This window comes from Erithacus rubecula (assembly GCF_903797595.1).
Source record: "Erithacus rubecula genome assembly, contig: scaffold_169_arrow_ctg1, whole genome shotgun sequence".
Lineage (NCBI taxonomy): Eukaryota > Metazoa > Chordata > Aves > Passeriformes > Muscicapidae > Erithacus > Erithacus rubecula.
In genome coordinates this window covers 221072-235717 of record NW_027636138.1, presented here as the reverse complement: position 1 = coordinate 235717, position 14646 = coordinate 221072, and the positions used below count along the sequence as shown (strand labels likewise).

At 58.1% G+C, this 14646-nt stretch overlaps 1 protein-coding gene and 1 pseudogene across 2 annotated transcripts in view; both read right to left on the bottom strand.

The window, feature by feature from the left end:
* The window catches only part of LOC306815609 (olfactory receptor 14C36-like), an 82706-nt pseudogene that overhangs the window by 32884 nt on the left and 35176 nt on the right, over window positions 1–14646 (bottom strand). The gene's annotated exons all lie outside the window — the stretch shown is intronic.
* Window positions 3988–14448, bottom strand: LOC306815605 (Fc receptor-like protein 3; the record flags this gene model as incomplete). The annotated part of the gene is made up of 10 exons (XM_079332178.1): window positions 3988–4097; window positions 4184–4263; window positions 4354–4375; window positions 4785–4844; window positions 4926–5240; window positions 5330–5599; window positions 6063–6341; window positions 6441–6695; window positions 6954–7184; window positions 14373–14448. The coding sequence occupies 10 exons, from the start codon at window positions 14446–14448 to the stop codon at window positions 3988–3990; spliced, it is 1698 nt and encodes a 565-aa protein (XP_079188304.1).

Below are 14646 nucleotides of genomic sequence, written 5' to 3'. Positions count from 1 at the left end.
CAGCAATGAGCAAATCATCCATTTGGTGTATGATTCTTGTTTTGGGATATTTGTGTCTTGCTGGAGCCAAAGTTTGCACCACATACCATTGACAAATTGTTGGCGAGTTCTTGAGGCCTTGAGGTAAAACAACCCAATGATACCTCTTCATTGGCTCTTCTCTGTTCAAACTTGGAACAGAAAATGCCATCCAGTAAGCATCGTCTTCATGAAGTGGAATACTGAAAAAGCAGTCTTTGAGGTCAATAATAACAAGAGGCCAGTCTCTGGGAATCATCGTGAGTGATGGAAGTCCTTGCTGAAGAGGTCCCATCTCCTCCACTATTTCATTCAATTTTCTGAGGTCGTGAAGCAATCTCCACGATCCAGAACACTTTTTTTGGATGACAAACAATGGAAAATTCCAAGGGCTGTTTGTCGGTTTTATGTGTCTTTTTTCTAGTTGTTCTTTCATCAAAGTTTTCAATGCACTCAACTTCTTCTCCAAGGCCCACTGATCCACCCAATGAGGAGTATCAGTTTTCCATGTCAATTTTGAAATGGCGAGTGCCGCAGTGAGTCCTACTAAAAATCCATTGTCAGGTACGTGTTCCACTGTGAAAGGAGATCTCTTCCCCATACAGTGAATGGCTTTTGCATGAGTAATAGCTGTCTTCTGTCCGGGTCCTGTAAATGTTATTGAATTTTCGCTTTGGAAGCATACAGAACTTCCTCCAATGCCTGTGATTTGATCCAAAGGTACAATCAAGTTTCATTCTCGAGGTCAGAAAATATATGAAATATATAAAATCAGTGTCACGTCCGATGTCCACCATCCCTGTGATGGTTATTTCCCTGTTATTATATATCAAGTCCCAAGTAATAGTTGGCTGTTCACGGGTTATGTACTTCAACCATAACGTGTGTACTTCGACATGGTCATTGTAGTGTGGATGCCCTTCGCCCATCACCAGCATTGCTTGATGCTCCAATGGATGCGATGGCAGAGCTATCGCTTTTGCCAGTTGAGTATTTTGTGGAATTGTCAATGAGGGTCGAAAAGCCCTTGCTAAAATTGTCATCTCTTCGAAGCAGTCTGCTGAAACAACAGTAGGATGCATTATCAGTCCAAAAATGCTGCACCGGTCTCTGCCTATTATCAAGAAATCTTGTCTCTTTCGGCACGGTGCTTTGAATCCCGTAGGTATAGATGCAGATCCTTCATTCAAAAAACAAACCACTTTTGAAGCAAAAAAAGCACAAAAGAAAACTGGTGACATCTATGGGAATGTGCTGTGACACTTGGAGCACTGGGGGCACCGGGAGCACTGGAAGCACAGCGGATATTGGGCATAGTTGGGGCACTGGGGGCTCTGATCCCAGAACACTCAGACACTTCCCCATTCCCTCCCCACTGTGCTCCCAGTATCCCCAAGGGCTCTCTATTTCCCCTCCCAGTGCCTCTCCATTGCTCCCAGTAGATCCAGCTGGATCCCATTCTCTCTGCCAGTACCTCTGTACTCCCAGTTCCTCTGCAATGCCCCTCTCAGCATTCCCAGTAGACCCAGAGCTCCTCATCTCTCCTCCCAGTGACAGGGGAACATAGGACTCGTTTTCCTATTGTTCGCACCAAAATGCAGCTTTTTGGTTCAACTGGCAGAGATGGTGTTTCTTTGTTCAACTTGAGGTTTAGGAATGAGATTCTCCAGTTTTAGGCTGCCACTATAAACCAGTGTTCTGGATTCCCTTCTGCCCTGTCTCGAACCCCTCCTGTGCCCTTTTCCCCACACAATGATGTCACAAAAGCCCTGGGGGTGTTCTAGAGACTCCCCCTTTTCCAGGGCAGTTGGGATCCAGCCATGGCACATGGTGGGATGTCAAGGACAGGAAATGTTGTATGTCTTGAGACATTTCGGAACACCAGTGTGTGGAAGGGCTCGGTCAGGCCTTGCTTCTGGTGACACAGGGCCCCGTGTGACAGTCATTCTGTCAGCCATGGCACATTGGGGACAGTGGGACACTCTGCCAAACCCAGCTCCTGAGCGGCTGAGTTACCAGGATTTCCACCTTGGAAGTGGCCTTTGGTGGTCAAAATGCTTAAAAAGCAGAGGAAAAGGCAGCCAAGTGTCTGACCCCTGGAAAATGTCTTGGTTAAAAGTAGATATGTCTTCAAGGAAAGCAGGAACCTTCCCAGAATGGAAAGAGAACTCATCCCTCAAAATGTTGTATAACTGTGAGTATTGTGGGGCTACCAGTCAGAAATGCAACAAAAGGAGTAGCAGTTTATTACTAAGAAATATATAGAAAAGAATAGAACAAACAAGACAAGAACAGAAATTACCAACCCAATCAGGGTTGTTTGTTAAACTTTGGTGCAATACTGGCAATGGCCAGCAGGGGGCGCTGCAGGGAGCACTCCCGGCCAGCAGGGGGCGCTGCAGGGAGCACTCCCGCCCAGCAGGGGGCGCTGCAGGGAGCACTCCCGCCCAGCAGGGGGCGCTGCAGGGAGCACTCCTGCCCAGCAGGGGGCGCCCGGTGCCAGCTCCAACCCCTCAGGGGCCATGGTGGCCTCGGGCGGGAGGGACGAGCCCAAATCGCTCCTTTGGCAAACTCACGCTTTGCACCAATCGGTCCCGGCACCAGCACCGGCAGCGCCCAGGCAGAAGAGACGAAGGCAGCAGCTTGGATCCTGGTGCCCGCTGGCAGCGGAGCAGTGTCCTGGCCCAGGCACACACCCTGCGCAACACCCGCCACCGCTCTCCCTGATGGCAACGCAAGGAAGGCACCATCCAACCCCAGGCAGGTCTCAGGCCCACAGCAGCACCTCTCGTGCCTTTCCACCACAATTCCTGAAAACCCTCAGCCTCTCACTGCCTTTTCCTCCTTCAGCCCTGGCACAGCAGCTCTGGGAATGTTGAATTCCCCTGGCATGTTGAGGAAGGCAGGTGATCCTTGTTGACATTGCCAGGGCTCCTCAGGGCTCTAGAGCACGTTTGGAGCTGCTGCTCTTCCTGGGCCACTGCTGGTCCTGACACAGCAGCCATGGGGGGAGGAGGAGGAGGTGAGGGATGGAAAGGGGGAGGATCAGGCCCTTGATTAGCTGTTGTTATTAGGGCTGGAGTTCCTGAAGTTCAGCCATGCTGCTGAACCACCCCTGTGCACAAACACACAGCTCTGTTGGATCTCTGAGGGATTTTGGGCTACTGTGGCAGTACTGGAAATATTTTAGGGCTCAGATACCTCCAGCTCTGCCCACAAGAATCTTTTTTCCATGCTGGGAAAGTTTTCTGGAGCTTCTCCCCTTGGCCACTGCACAGGGATGGGCATTGGCCAGCCCTGCTCTGGCCAGCCCCAGGTGGCAGCCAGGACCTGAGGCTCCCCCGCCCCCTTGGCTTTGATTCTCGCAGCTTTTGAGCTGCTGCAAAGGTGAGAATTCTTTCTGTGGCCAAAAAAGGCCTGGCTGTGGTTTGCTCAGCCCTGCAAAAAGCACAAAAGCCAGTGTGAACCCAAGCAGTGGCTCTGTGAGGCCCTTTGATGGTTTTCAGAGCAGGGCTGGCTGGAAAGCCCCCTGCAGGGGCAGCTGTGAGGGAACCAGTCCGGAAATGCCGCAATTGATCATTTGATGCCTGTCCCCAAGGCACTGAGATAGCCCCAGAACTGCTGCAAAGACAACAATCTGCTCAACAGCCTGACCAGGACTCTCCTAGGTCTAAGCTGAGCCTGCAGATCTAAACACACAGAACACTATTTCTCCTGGGTTAATTCAGATGCTGTGTTTTATGTCCAATAAGAGGCACAAACATCCTGTGCCCCAAGGCAATGGGGGAGGAATGGGTAGACCCTGGAGGAACTGGGAGCACTGGAATGGGAAGCTCTGGGCAACCCCATATGGGGACTTTTCATTCGTGGCCGCATCCTGGGCAGAGTGGGCAGCCACGGGAACCAAGGGGGAGGGAACACATGGGGCAGGGATCTCTAGTTCCCCCAGTGCCCCCAGTGCCATAAGTGTCACAGCACATTCCCGTAGATGTCCCCACATTCCTGTGGTCGCCCATGGGTTGCTGGCAGCTCCGCATAGGTCACCTGGGAATCCTGGAGTGTGGTGACACGGGGGGACACTGTGAGAGACACTGACTGTGACATCTAGGCAGGGGGACACTCATGGGTGACGTGTCACTCTGAGTGTGTCCCAGCCCAGACTCACCCCCTGTCTGCTTAGTGCACACGACGTGGGTGTACAGCACTTCCCCCTCCTCTGGAAAGGCCAAGAGCTGTGGGGGTGCCCTGAGGGAATAAAGGGGATGTGTGGGAGGGAACAGGAGGTATTGGGGGTTGGGGTCAAAGGCCAGAGTGTGGTTTGAGCCCCCCACTCACCTTTCCTGCTGCTTCTTATCAGCTGCAAAGGAAAGAGGGGAGAGGTAACTGTGGGATCCCCAGGGCCCTGACCCCCATCAGGAATCCTGAAACCCCACTGCACCCTCGATTTCCCCCAGGACCCATGAGCATCCCTGGTGCCTCCCAGAACCCCTGAACCACCCCAGTGCTCTGTGCCCCCAGAATGTCAAGCCTGGTAGAATGGCTCAACCTCCAAATTCTACCCAGGACCATTGTATGAACCCACTAAATCCCTGTAAGGCCTCCAACACCCCTACAAACCCTTTAGTACTCTGGGAAAGACTCTGAGTGCTTAAGCCACTGGCTGTGGGTGCCGCCCCATCAGTCCCACAATTCCATGGCCCCCATTGTCCCCAGGGCCCCCGATTGTCCCCATTGTCACCCACCCATGTTGTTCCATCAGTGCCAACCCACAGCTCCACCTACAAGCAGGACAAGGAAGAGGAGGGACCCGCCAAGGCCTGCGGCTACTGGTGGGGACAGAAGGGACACATCAGGGTCACCTGTCACTGCAGGGCTCCTGCAATCCCAATGACCCCGTGTGACCCCACCTGTGCTCCAATGGTGTCCAGTGGTTCCCTGTGGTGTCACCTCCAGGGCCAGCTCTGGGCTGAGTGCCCGGAACACGCGGTGCCCGTCCTGTCCCAACTGGTTGGTGGCCACACACTGGTAGGTGCCCGAATGTCCCACATCGACGGCCCCAAGCTCCAGGAGGGAACCCCGGGCCAACTCGTGCCCGTTGTGCAGCCAGGTGAAGGTGACAGGGGCTGAGCCCACCTGCACCGAGCAGTGCAGGGTCACGGGGTCACCTGGGCACACCTGGAGTGCCGGGGGACCGGGAGTGATGGTGGCATTGGCCACGGGCACTGCAAGGACAGAGACAGGGCTGGCACCTGGTGAGGCGGGGATGGGAATGCTTTGGGTGGTGTCACCTCAGTCTGGGGGCCCCACTCACCCAGGACAGTGACATTCAGGGGGTCACTCTCAGCCACGCTGTCCCCGTCACTGACCCGACACTGGTAGTGGCCGCTGTCATTGTCCCCAAGGTTCCACAGCTCCAGGTCAGGTCCTCTGCTTAGAGGTGACCCCAAGCCTCCCCGGTGCCAGGAGAAGGACAGGGGACCTGTCCCCATGGCCACTGTGCAGCTCAGCACCAGGCGGTCCCCAACTGCCACCCGTGCCCCGGGGGGCTGCACGGACATGGACACCCCTGAGGGCGGAACCCCTGCAGGGGGACATAGGAGGGATTGGGGACATGGGAAGAGTGGGGAACAGCAGGTGGGAGTGAGAGACTCAGAGAGTGGGAGGATCAGAGAGGGGGTGGGGGGATCTCAGTGAGGCTGAAAGGGGTGAAGTGGGGTGGACGCTTGGAAAGGGAAGGAAGGAACCCCAGGGAAGGATGGGATATTCAGAGAGGGGACACAAGGTGAAAGTTGAAGGGATGCACAGGAAAGATTTTGGGGACCCAGACAGTGATGGAAGGGCCATGGACAATGGAGGGACATCAGAGAGGGAGAGGGACACCCAGGAAGAACTGTGGGGATCTGGTGGAGGATGCAGGAACCAGCAAGGATGATGTGGGGAACCAGAGAGAGAGCTGAGAAGGCAGGGCAGCACGCAGAGGGTTGAGCAGGAATGGGAGACCTGTGAGGGCTGTGGGGGCTCCCCGTGCCCATCCCCGCACTCACTGCGCACCGTGACGCCGAGCCGGGAGCTGCTCTTCCGCACGGTCCCCCCCTTGGAGCGCACCTCGCAGCTGTAATTCCCCGAGTGGGAGACCCCCACGTTGGGCACCAGGAGCTGCGGGGACCCCTGCGGGCCCCCCACCAACTGCCCATCTCGGTAGAAGCGGTACAGGAGGGGGGCTGGGGGCCGCAGGGGGCTGGGGGTGCTGAGGCAGCTGAGATTGAGGGGGGACCCTTCGGGGAGCTCGGGGGGACCCTCCAGCACCAAGACAGGCTTGAGCTCTGGGAAGAAGATGGGGGTGGGGATGGTGGTTCTGAGTACACTGATAAGTGGCTTTGGGGGTGTCAGGATATTGGGGTTCCAGCTGTGGGGGTGCTCACCGTGCACTGTCACTGTCACCGGTGCTGACGCTTTTGCTCCTGCTCCCACCAAGCCCCCACAGTGGTAGCGGCCGCTGTTGTGCAGCTCCAGGAACGACAGGGACAGCTCTGTGTTTTTGAGGGACCCCCTCAGCTCCTTGTCGTCCTTGTAAAATTGCACCCTGGTGACAGGATTGTCCTGCCATCCCCGGCAGCGCAGTGTCACCGTGTCCCCCTCCAGCAGTGCCCGTGCTGGCACCTGCAGCACCAGCCAGTCTGTGGGAGCAGAGAGTCGCGTCACACTGAGGAGCCCGAGACAGGTCCAGAGCGGGTGGCAACAGCACCGGGGATATCTGGGTGCAGTATCCACTGCATGGGAGGGTCCCAGAGACAGCAGGAGCACCCCCGTGACACAGCTGTCCCTGTGTGCAGGGGACAGGCTCTCAGCACACAAGGGATGTGCATCCATTCACCGAGTGAAACCCAACCAGACCTATCAGGGAGCCACCCTGAGCATTTCAGATCCCCACTCACCTTGTGATACCATCACGGGGCGGCTGAGCCCACTGCTGGGTCTTTCACACTGGTAGGTGCCACTCTCGGTGACAGTGAAGCTGTCGGGTCCCTCCTGCCACCAGCGCCGCCAGTCCTTGTACCAGGTGGTGGAACCGGCGGTCCCCAAGCCCTGGCAGGTCAGTGTCACCCTGTCCCACAGCACCGCCGGCGTCCAGGGGGGATCCACCAGGAGCTGGGTGCTCTGGGCACCTGCGGGTGACAGGGGACACCAGCCTGTCAGGGCCACCACGGGGCTGGGGACAGCGGGGCAGGGACATGGCATCCCCCGAGGACTCACCAGCGAGGCTGAGGGTCTGGGCTGGAAGAGAGAAGGGACAGGGCTGGGTAGGGCTGGCACCATGGGGACAGCAGCACCTGGGGGACCTGGTGTGGTGTCTGTCCCCAAACTGTCCCCACAGGAGCACTGGTGTAGCATGGAGGTTTTGAAGACAGAAACACTGAAGTAACCCTCGGCTGAGGCAGGACACGGGGACATTGTGGACGCCCCATGTGTGCACAGGTCACCTCCCCCTGCCCTAAAGCACCTGTACCCGCAGCCACATCCCCATGGACCTGTGCCCGTGATCCTATTCCCATGGCACCTGTCACCATGCCCCATCTGCACAGAATGTGACCCTTGTACCTGCATCCCTGTCTCCCTGTCCCAAACAGCTGCCCCGACCCCAAGGTTCCTTTGGCCACATCCTTGTCTCCACACCCCAATCCCCTGTTTCCATCCTCACATCCCAGTTCCTCTGTTTCTGTCCCCACGGCCACCCCATGACTCTGATCACACTGGAGTACATGCCCATGCCCTGGCTCTGCTGGCCTTGGGGACCTCAGCGGTCCCCACAGCCCCCCTGTGCGCCCTCCCCACCGCTCTCTGCCTCACCAGGGCCCATCCCCAGGGCGTCAGGCCCGTGCCCGGGGCACTCACCCCACAGGAGCAGCGCCACCTTCCCGGCCATCCCGGTGTCCCTGGCCATGGGCACGGGCTGTCACTCGCTGCTGGGGCCACCTGTCCCCTGGCTGGCGGCTCTTGGGATGAAGGGACAGGAAACGAGGTCATGTCTTGTCCTCACGTGTAGGTGGCTCTTGGTGGGGGCAGGGTGGGGACAGGATGGGGGCAGGGTAGGGATCTTGTGAGACGTGAGGGTGATGGTGGAATATGGTAGGGACAGAGTTTTGCCAGAATTTGGAGTCTGAGGTGTTGCAGGGAGCCAGGGATGGGTGTCCAGGGCATGGGGGTCAGGGGAAAAAAGGGACCCTCAGGAAGGGGTTTTTGGTGGAACTAACAGCCATTGGGATGGGATGAAGGCAATGGTGGTGCTGGGCAATGGGAGAGCTGGGACTGTTGTCCAAGAGAGGGGAGGAGAGATCAAAAGAACGGGGGTATCATGATTTGGTTCCCGGGGGGAAACAGGGATGTGCAATGGCTGGGTGGGCACACAGGTCACAACTCCTTCACAGGGTGTCTCAGATTTTGGCTGACTCAGTGCCCAGCACAGCCCCCACAGGGTGTTCATGGCCAGGGGGGCACCCAGACTTGTCCTGAGAGGTTCTGCCTCTCTGCCCCACACACCCCTGGGCTTTTTCCTGGCTCACACATCCCAGGGAACACCTGAGCAGGTAAGAGATGGGCCATCCCAAAAAGGGGAAAAGGGGACTGGGGCGTGCAGGTAGTGGTTGGGGCGATGTGGGGGATGAGGATCTCTGGCTGTGCTCCCCCAAGATTTTCACTTTCTCTTTCCTGCAGCAGAAGGAAGAGGCTGTTTGTACTGAGGCCAGGACGTGGATTCTGTTGTGGGGACACATCCAGAGGGGTTCTGCTCTGAGAGAAAAGGGCTCCTCTGGGCTGGTGACACCTGGGTCTTATCCCAGGGGCCTCCTCGTTCTGGAGGTGCCACATCCTTGGGGATTCCTGTCCCAGAGTTGGCACATCCTGGGCACCTCTGTCCTGGGGTTCCTGAGCTTTCTCACTGTCCCCAGTGTGACCCTGGCACCTCGGGAGTGCCCAAACTTAAGGTGATTCCTGTGTTGACCTTGCCCTATGATGGGAAATGCCAGGTACATTTGGTTCCACTGCAAACTGTGTAAATGCCCGTTTGTCCCTCAGGCTCTGATTCCCTGGTAAATCCACTGCACCCTGCCCTGAATTCCCCTGCCTGGGAACTCCCTGCTCCTGCTGGGACACCCCTGTGCCCCAGAGCCACGTGTGAAACCCCTGCTCCATATTTCCACACTTTTCCCTCTCTACTGGTGTCCACATTCAGAACCCAATCATTCTTTCTGGTAGGTTTCAGAGGGCTGCACTTTTTGTTCAAGGAGGAAGGTCCTGGTCAGGTTGTTGAGCAGATCCTTGTGGGATTTCCAGCAGTTCTGGGTCTCTCTCAGTGCCTTGGGGACAGACACCAAATGATCAATTGCTGCATTTCAGACTGGTTACCTCACAGCTGCCCCTGCAGGGGGGGTTTCCAGCCAGCCCTGCTCTGAAAACCATCAAAGGCCCTCACAGAGGCACTGCTTGGGTTCACACTGGCTTTTGTGATTCTTGCAGGGCTGAGCAAACCACAGCCAGGCCTTTTTTGGCCACAGAAAGAATTGTCACCTTTGCAGCAGCTTGAAAGCTGCGAGAATCAAAGCCAAGGGGGCAGAGGAGCCTCAGGTCCTGGCTGCCACCTGGGGCTGGCCAGAGCAGGGCTGGCCAATGCCCATCCCTGGGCACTGGGGCTGGGCCATGGCTGGGCCCACACTTGGATGGCCACTGGATTCAAGGAGCAGGAGTTTGGGAGCTCCTTGCAGCCTGGGGCTCCATTCCTCAGCTGCTCTTACCAGCTCAGATCCTGCAGGGGAGGAGCGAGATTGGGAAAATCAGGAACAGGATTTCTCTACAAATGAAATAAACCCAAATTGTCCCCACCCCTGAGGACAGAAACCTTGTGTGCGATTGATTTGGAGCAGCACAGGGAGGGGGAAGCCCCCCAAGAGCTTCACAAGTGTTTCATGGGGAGGGTCTCATCCATCTCCTGGTTGCCAGCACTGAGGCCCTGCAGGGGTTTTAAGTGTGGGGCTGTGTTTTGGGTGTTTTTGAGTGTCTGTGTCTTCCCTGACTGACACCAGCCCATGTCTGTTACCCCCAGGCAGCCCTGCTGGGGATTTTCACCCACAGAATGGTCTTGGTGGGCTGTGCAATGGGGCCAAGGTGCTGCACCTGTGAGGGTTCCCAAACGGGGATTGAGGCTCCCAGATGGGTGGGGCCAGCCAATGAGGGGGTGTAGGGTGGGTGGGTCACACCCTGAGTCGGGGCACCCCAGAGGTCACAGAGGTCACAGTGCCCCACTGAGGACAGAGGGGGTTGGCAGGGCCCCCCTGCCCGGGACAGGGGTCTCCAGGATGTGCTCTACCCTGGACAGGGACTTGCTCAGGGAATGTGTCCAGGGACCCTGCCCAGAACCACCATCCCCCAGGACAGGATCTCCCCCACTGGGATGTGTCACCGCTGGGACAAAATCCAGAATGTGTCACCCCCAGGACAGGATCCCCTCAGGCAGGACCCCCTGGATGTGCCCCCAGGACAGAACCCACCCCGTGTGACTCAGCACAAACAGCCTATTCCTTCTGCTGCAGGAGAGAGAAAGTGAAACTATTGGGTGAGCACAGCCAGACACCCCCATCCTGCACAGCCTCTCCACCCCTCCCTGGAGTCTCTCCACCCCCTTTTCTCCTTTCCTCGGGCTACCCCAACCAGTTTTTTCCAAGGTGCTCTCCAGGATTTTTGAGTCAGGAACTGGGAGCAAGGTGGCATGGCACAAAATTGTGAAAGGGGAAAAGAGAGGAATAGAGAGAGGAGAATGTCAATGGCAGGGGACAGCACAGAAGTGAAGATACCCAGGATCCCCATGTGATGCCTGCCCAGGAAATTAGCACCCCAATGTTGGGCCCTTGGTCACCACAAAATCTGAGGCACTAAGGGAAGGAGCTGTGACCCCTGGCCTGCCCAGACACTGCCATCCCTGGCACCCCCATTCCCCTGGAAACCCAACCATGGGGACTCCATTCTTTATGTTCCCCCTTCCCTGGGACCCCCATCCCAGCACTGCCATTCTCCAGGATCTCCATTCCCAAGGACCCCCATCTGGGTAGTTCCAGGCCTTGGGACCCCCATCCTCTGGGGGCCCATGATTTCCCCAGGACCCCCATTGCCCTGGCACCCCCATTCCTGGGATCCATCCCATGATCACAAATCCCTGGATGCCATGTTGTTCTGGGACCTTCTTCACTGAGTTTTAATCCACCTAACCCTTGTGACCCCCATTCCCATGGGACCCCATCCCTGCACCCCAGGGCCCTGGACACCCATCCTTGGCTCCCTGCAACACCTCAGCCTTCAAATTCTGGCAACATCCTGTCCCACCATGTCCCACCATCACCCCATGTCCCACAATGTCCCCACCCTGCCCCCATCCTGTCCACACCCTACCCCCACCAAGAGCCACCTACACAATGAGAAGACACCTGCCCTTGCTTCCTGTCCCTTCATCCCAAGAGCCGCCAGCCAGGGGACGGGTGGCCCCAGCAGCGAGTGACAGCCAGTGCCCATGGCCGGGGACACCGGGATGGCCGGGAAGGTGGCGCTGCTCCTGTGGGGTGAGTGCCCCGGGCACGAGCCTGACGCCCTGGGGATGGGCCCTGGTGAGGCAGAGAGCAGTGGGGAGGGTGCTCAGGGGGGCTGAGAGGTTACCTGAGGTCCCCAAGGCCAACAGAGCCAGTGGGGGACAGAGACGGAGCTCCCTCAGTGTCACCAGGGTCATTGTGTGACACTCAGAACAGGGACAAGGGGACAGGAATGGGATGGGAATGTGGGGGCAGGGATATGGGAACAGGAACAGGGGAAAGAACTGTGGGGTTGGGCTCCACAAGGCTGGGGCAGTTGTGGGGACAGGGAAAATGGGGGAAGCATCATGAGGATGTGGCCGTAGGAATGGCAGGTAGTGACCTGAACAGGCACAGGGTGGCTGTGTTGTCCCTGTCGTCGAGATGTCCGTTCTACCCAGACGTGTGACAAAAAAATGTCCCCTGGGAGCTTCTTCAGACATATTGGGGACTGTACTTGAGCACATTCCTAAAAGAAGGGTGTCCCCATGGGGACATTTTGGGGACAGTCTCACTCTCCCCCCCTCGGTCACACTATCCCTGCAGAGCCACCCCCACCCAGCCCTGTCCCTTCTCCCTTCCAGCCCAGACCCTCAGCCTCGCTGGTGAGTCCTCGGGGGATGCCATGTCCCTGCCCTTCTGTCCCCAGCCCCGTGGTGCCCTGGCAGGCTGGTGTCCCCTGTCACCCGCAGGTGCCCAGAGCACCCAGCTCCTGGTGGAGCCCCCTTGGATGCCAGCGGTGCTGTGGGACCAGGTGACACTGACGTGCCAGGGCTCGGGGACCGCCGGTGCCACCACCTGGTACAAGGACAAGCAGTGCTTGCGGCAGGAGAGAAGGGACAGCTTCACTGTCACCGAGAGTGGCACCTACATGTGTGACAGACCTGGCAGCGGGTCCAGCCGTCCCCTGATGGTGTCAGATGGTGAGGGGGGATCTCAAACGCTCAGAATGGCTCCATGATAGATCTGGGTGGGCTCCACTGTGTGGGTGGCCTCACAGCCCTCCTGTTGCAACAGGGACATCCCAGTGCATCCCACTGTGGTTGGAGCCACCTGGGGACAGCTGTGCCACAGGGCTGCTCCTGGTGTCCCTGGGAACCTCCCGTGCAGTGAATACTACACCCAGACGTCCCCGGTGCCATGGGCACCCACTCTGGACGCGTCTCGGGCTCCTCAGTGTGACGAGACCCTCCTGTCCCACAGACAGGCTGGTGCTGCAGGTGCCAGCACGGGCACTGCTGGAGAGGGACACGGTGACACTGCGCTGCCGAGCCCAGCAGAACAACCCTGTCACCAGGGTGCAATTTTATCAGAATGAGAAGGAGTTCAAGGGTTCCATCAGGGACACAGAGCTGTCCCTGTCCCCCCTGCAGCTGCACAACAGCGGCCGCTACCGCTGCGGGGGGTGGGTGGCTTCAGGAATGTCACTGTCAGCACCGGTGACAGTGACAGTGCATGGTGAGCACACCCACTGCTTGAATTCAAATATCCTGACACCCCCACAGCGACTTTTCAGTGGACTCAGAGTCACAGTCCCCACCCCCATCTCCTTCCCAGAGCTCTTCACGGTGCCGCTGCTGGAGGGTCTCCCCTCAATCTCAGCTGCCTCAGCACCCACAGCCCCTTGCGACCCCCAGCCCCCCTCCTGTACCACTTCTACCGGGATGGGCAGTTGGTGGGGGTCTGCAGGGGTCCCCACAGCTCCAGGTGCCCATCGTGGGGGTCTCCCACTCGGGGAATTACAGCTGAGAGGTGCGCTCCAAGGGGGGGGCCGTGCGGAAGAGCAACACCCGGCTCAGCGTCACGGTGCGCAGTGAGTGTGGGGATGGGCACGGGGAGCCCCCACAGTTCTCCCATCCCTGCTCAACCCTCTGCGTGCTCTCCTGCTTTCCCAGCTCTCTCCCTGGGTCCCTGCATCACCTCTCCTGTTCCCTGCATCCCTCACCAGGGTCCCTCAGCCCCCTCCTGTTTGCAGCTCTCCCTCTGTGATGTCCCTCCATTGTCCATAGGTCCCACCATCCCTGTCTGGGTCCCCAAAATCTTCCCTTCAACCCTCTCCTGATTTCCCCTCTCTGAATCTCTCATCCTTCTCTAAGGTCCCTTCCACTCCTTTCCAAGTCTCACTCACATCTCTGGGCCCCCTTCGTCCTCACTGGTGGCTCCCCACTCCTCTCTCATCCTCCCCCTCTCTTATTCTCTCATGACTCCGTGGTGTCTCCCACTCCTCGACTGTCCCCAGTCCCTCCTGTGTCACTCGGCAGGGGTCCCACTCTCGGAGGGTCACTTTTGGTGCACTCCCGTTGGTGAGAGGTGGCACTCGGGGACACTCTGGAGCTGAGCTGCACGGTGGCCGTGGGGACAGGTTCCCTGTCATTCCCCTGGCACCGGGGAGCCTTGGTCACGACACTGGGCACTGCTCCAATCCTGGAGATGCAGCACGTTGGGGATACTACCTGTAAGGGACAGAGTCTTCCTAAATGTCCCCATCCTTGGTGAGCAGGACCCTCTGGGTGGGAGTGACTATACCCATGGATTCCCCATCCCACCCCTCTCACCCTTATCCCCCCATCTGGTCCATAATCCCTAGCGGGTGCCAGCACCTCCCGCTGACCTCAGCCCTGTCTGTGTCCCCGCAGTACCCGTGGCCAATGCCACCATCACTCCCGGTCCCCCGGCACTCCAGGTAGGCCCAGGTGACCCCGTGACCTTGCACTGTTCGGTGCAGGTGGGCTCAGCCCCTGTCACCTTCACCTGGCTGCCCAATGAGCATGAGGTGGCCCAGGGTCCCCTCCTGGAGCTTGGGGCTGTCGATGTGGGACATTCAGGCACCTACCAGTGCATGGCCACCAACCAGCTGGGACAGGACGGGCACCGTGTGTTCCGGGCACTCAGCCCAGAGCTGGCCCTGGAGGTGACACCACAGGGAACCACTGGACACCACTGGAACACAGGTGGGGTCACACGGGGTCATTGGGATTGCAGGAGCCCTTCAGTGAGAGGTGACCCTGATGTGTCCCTT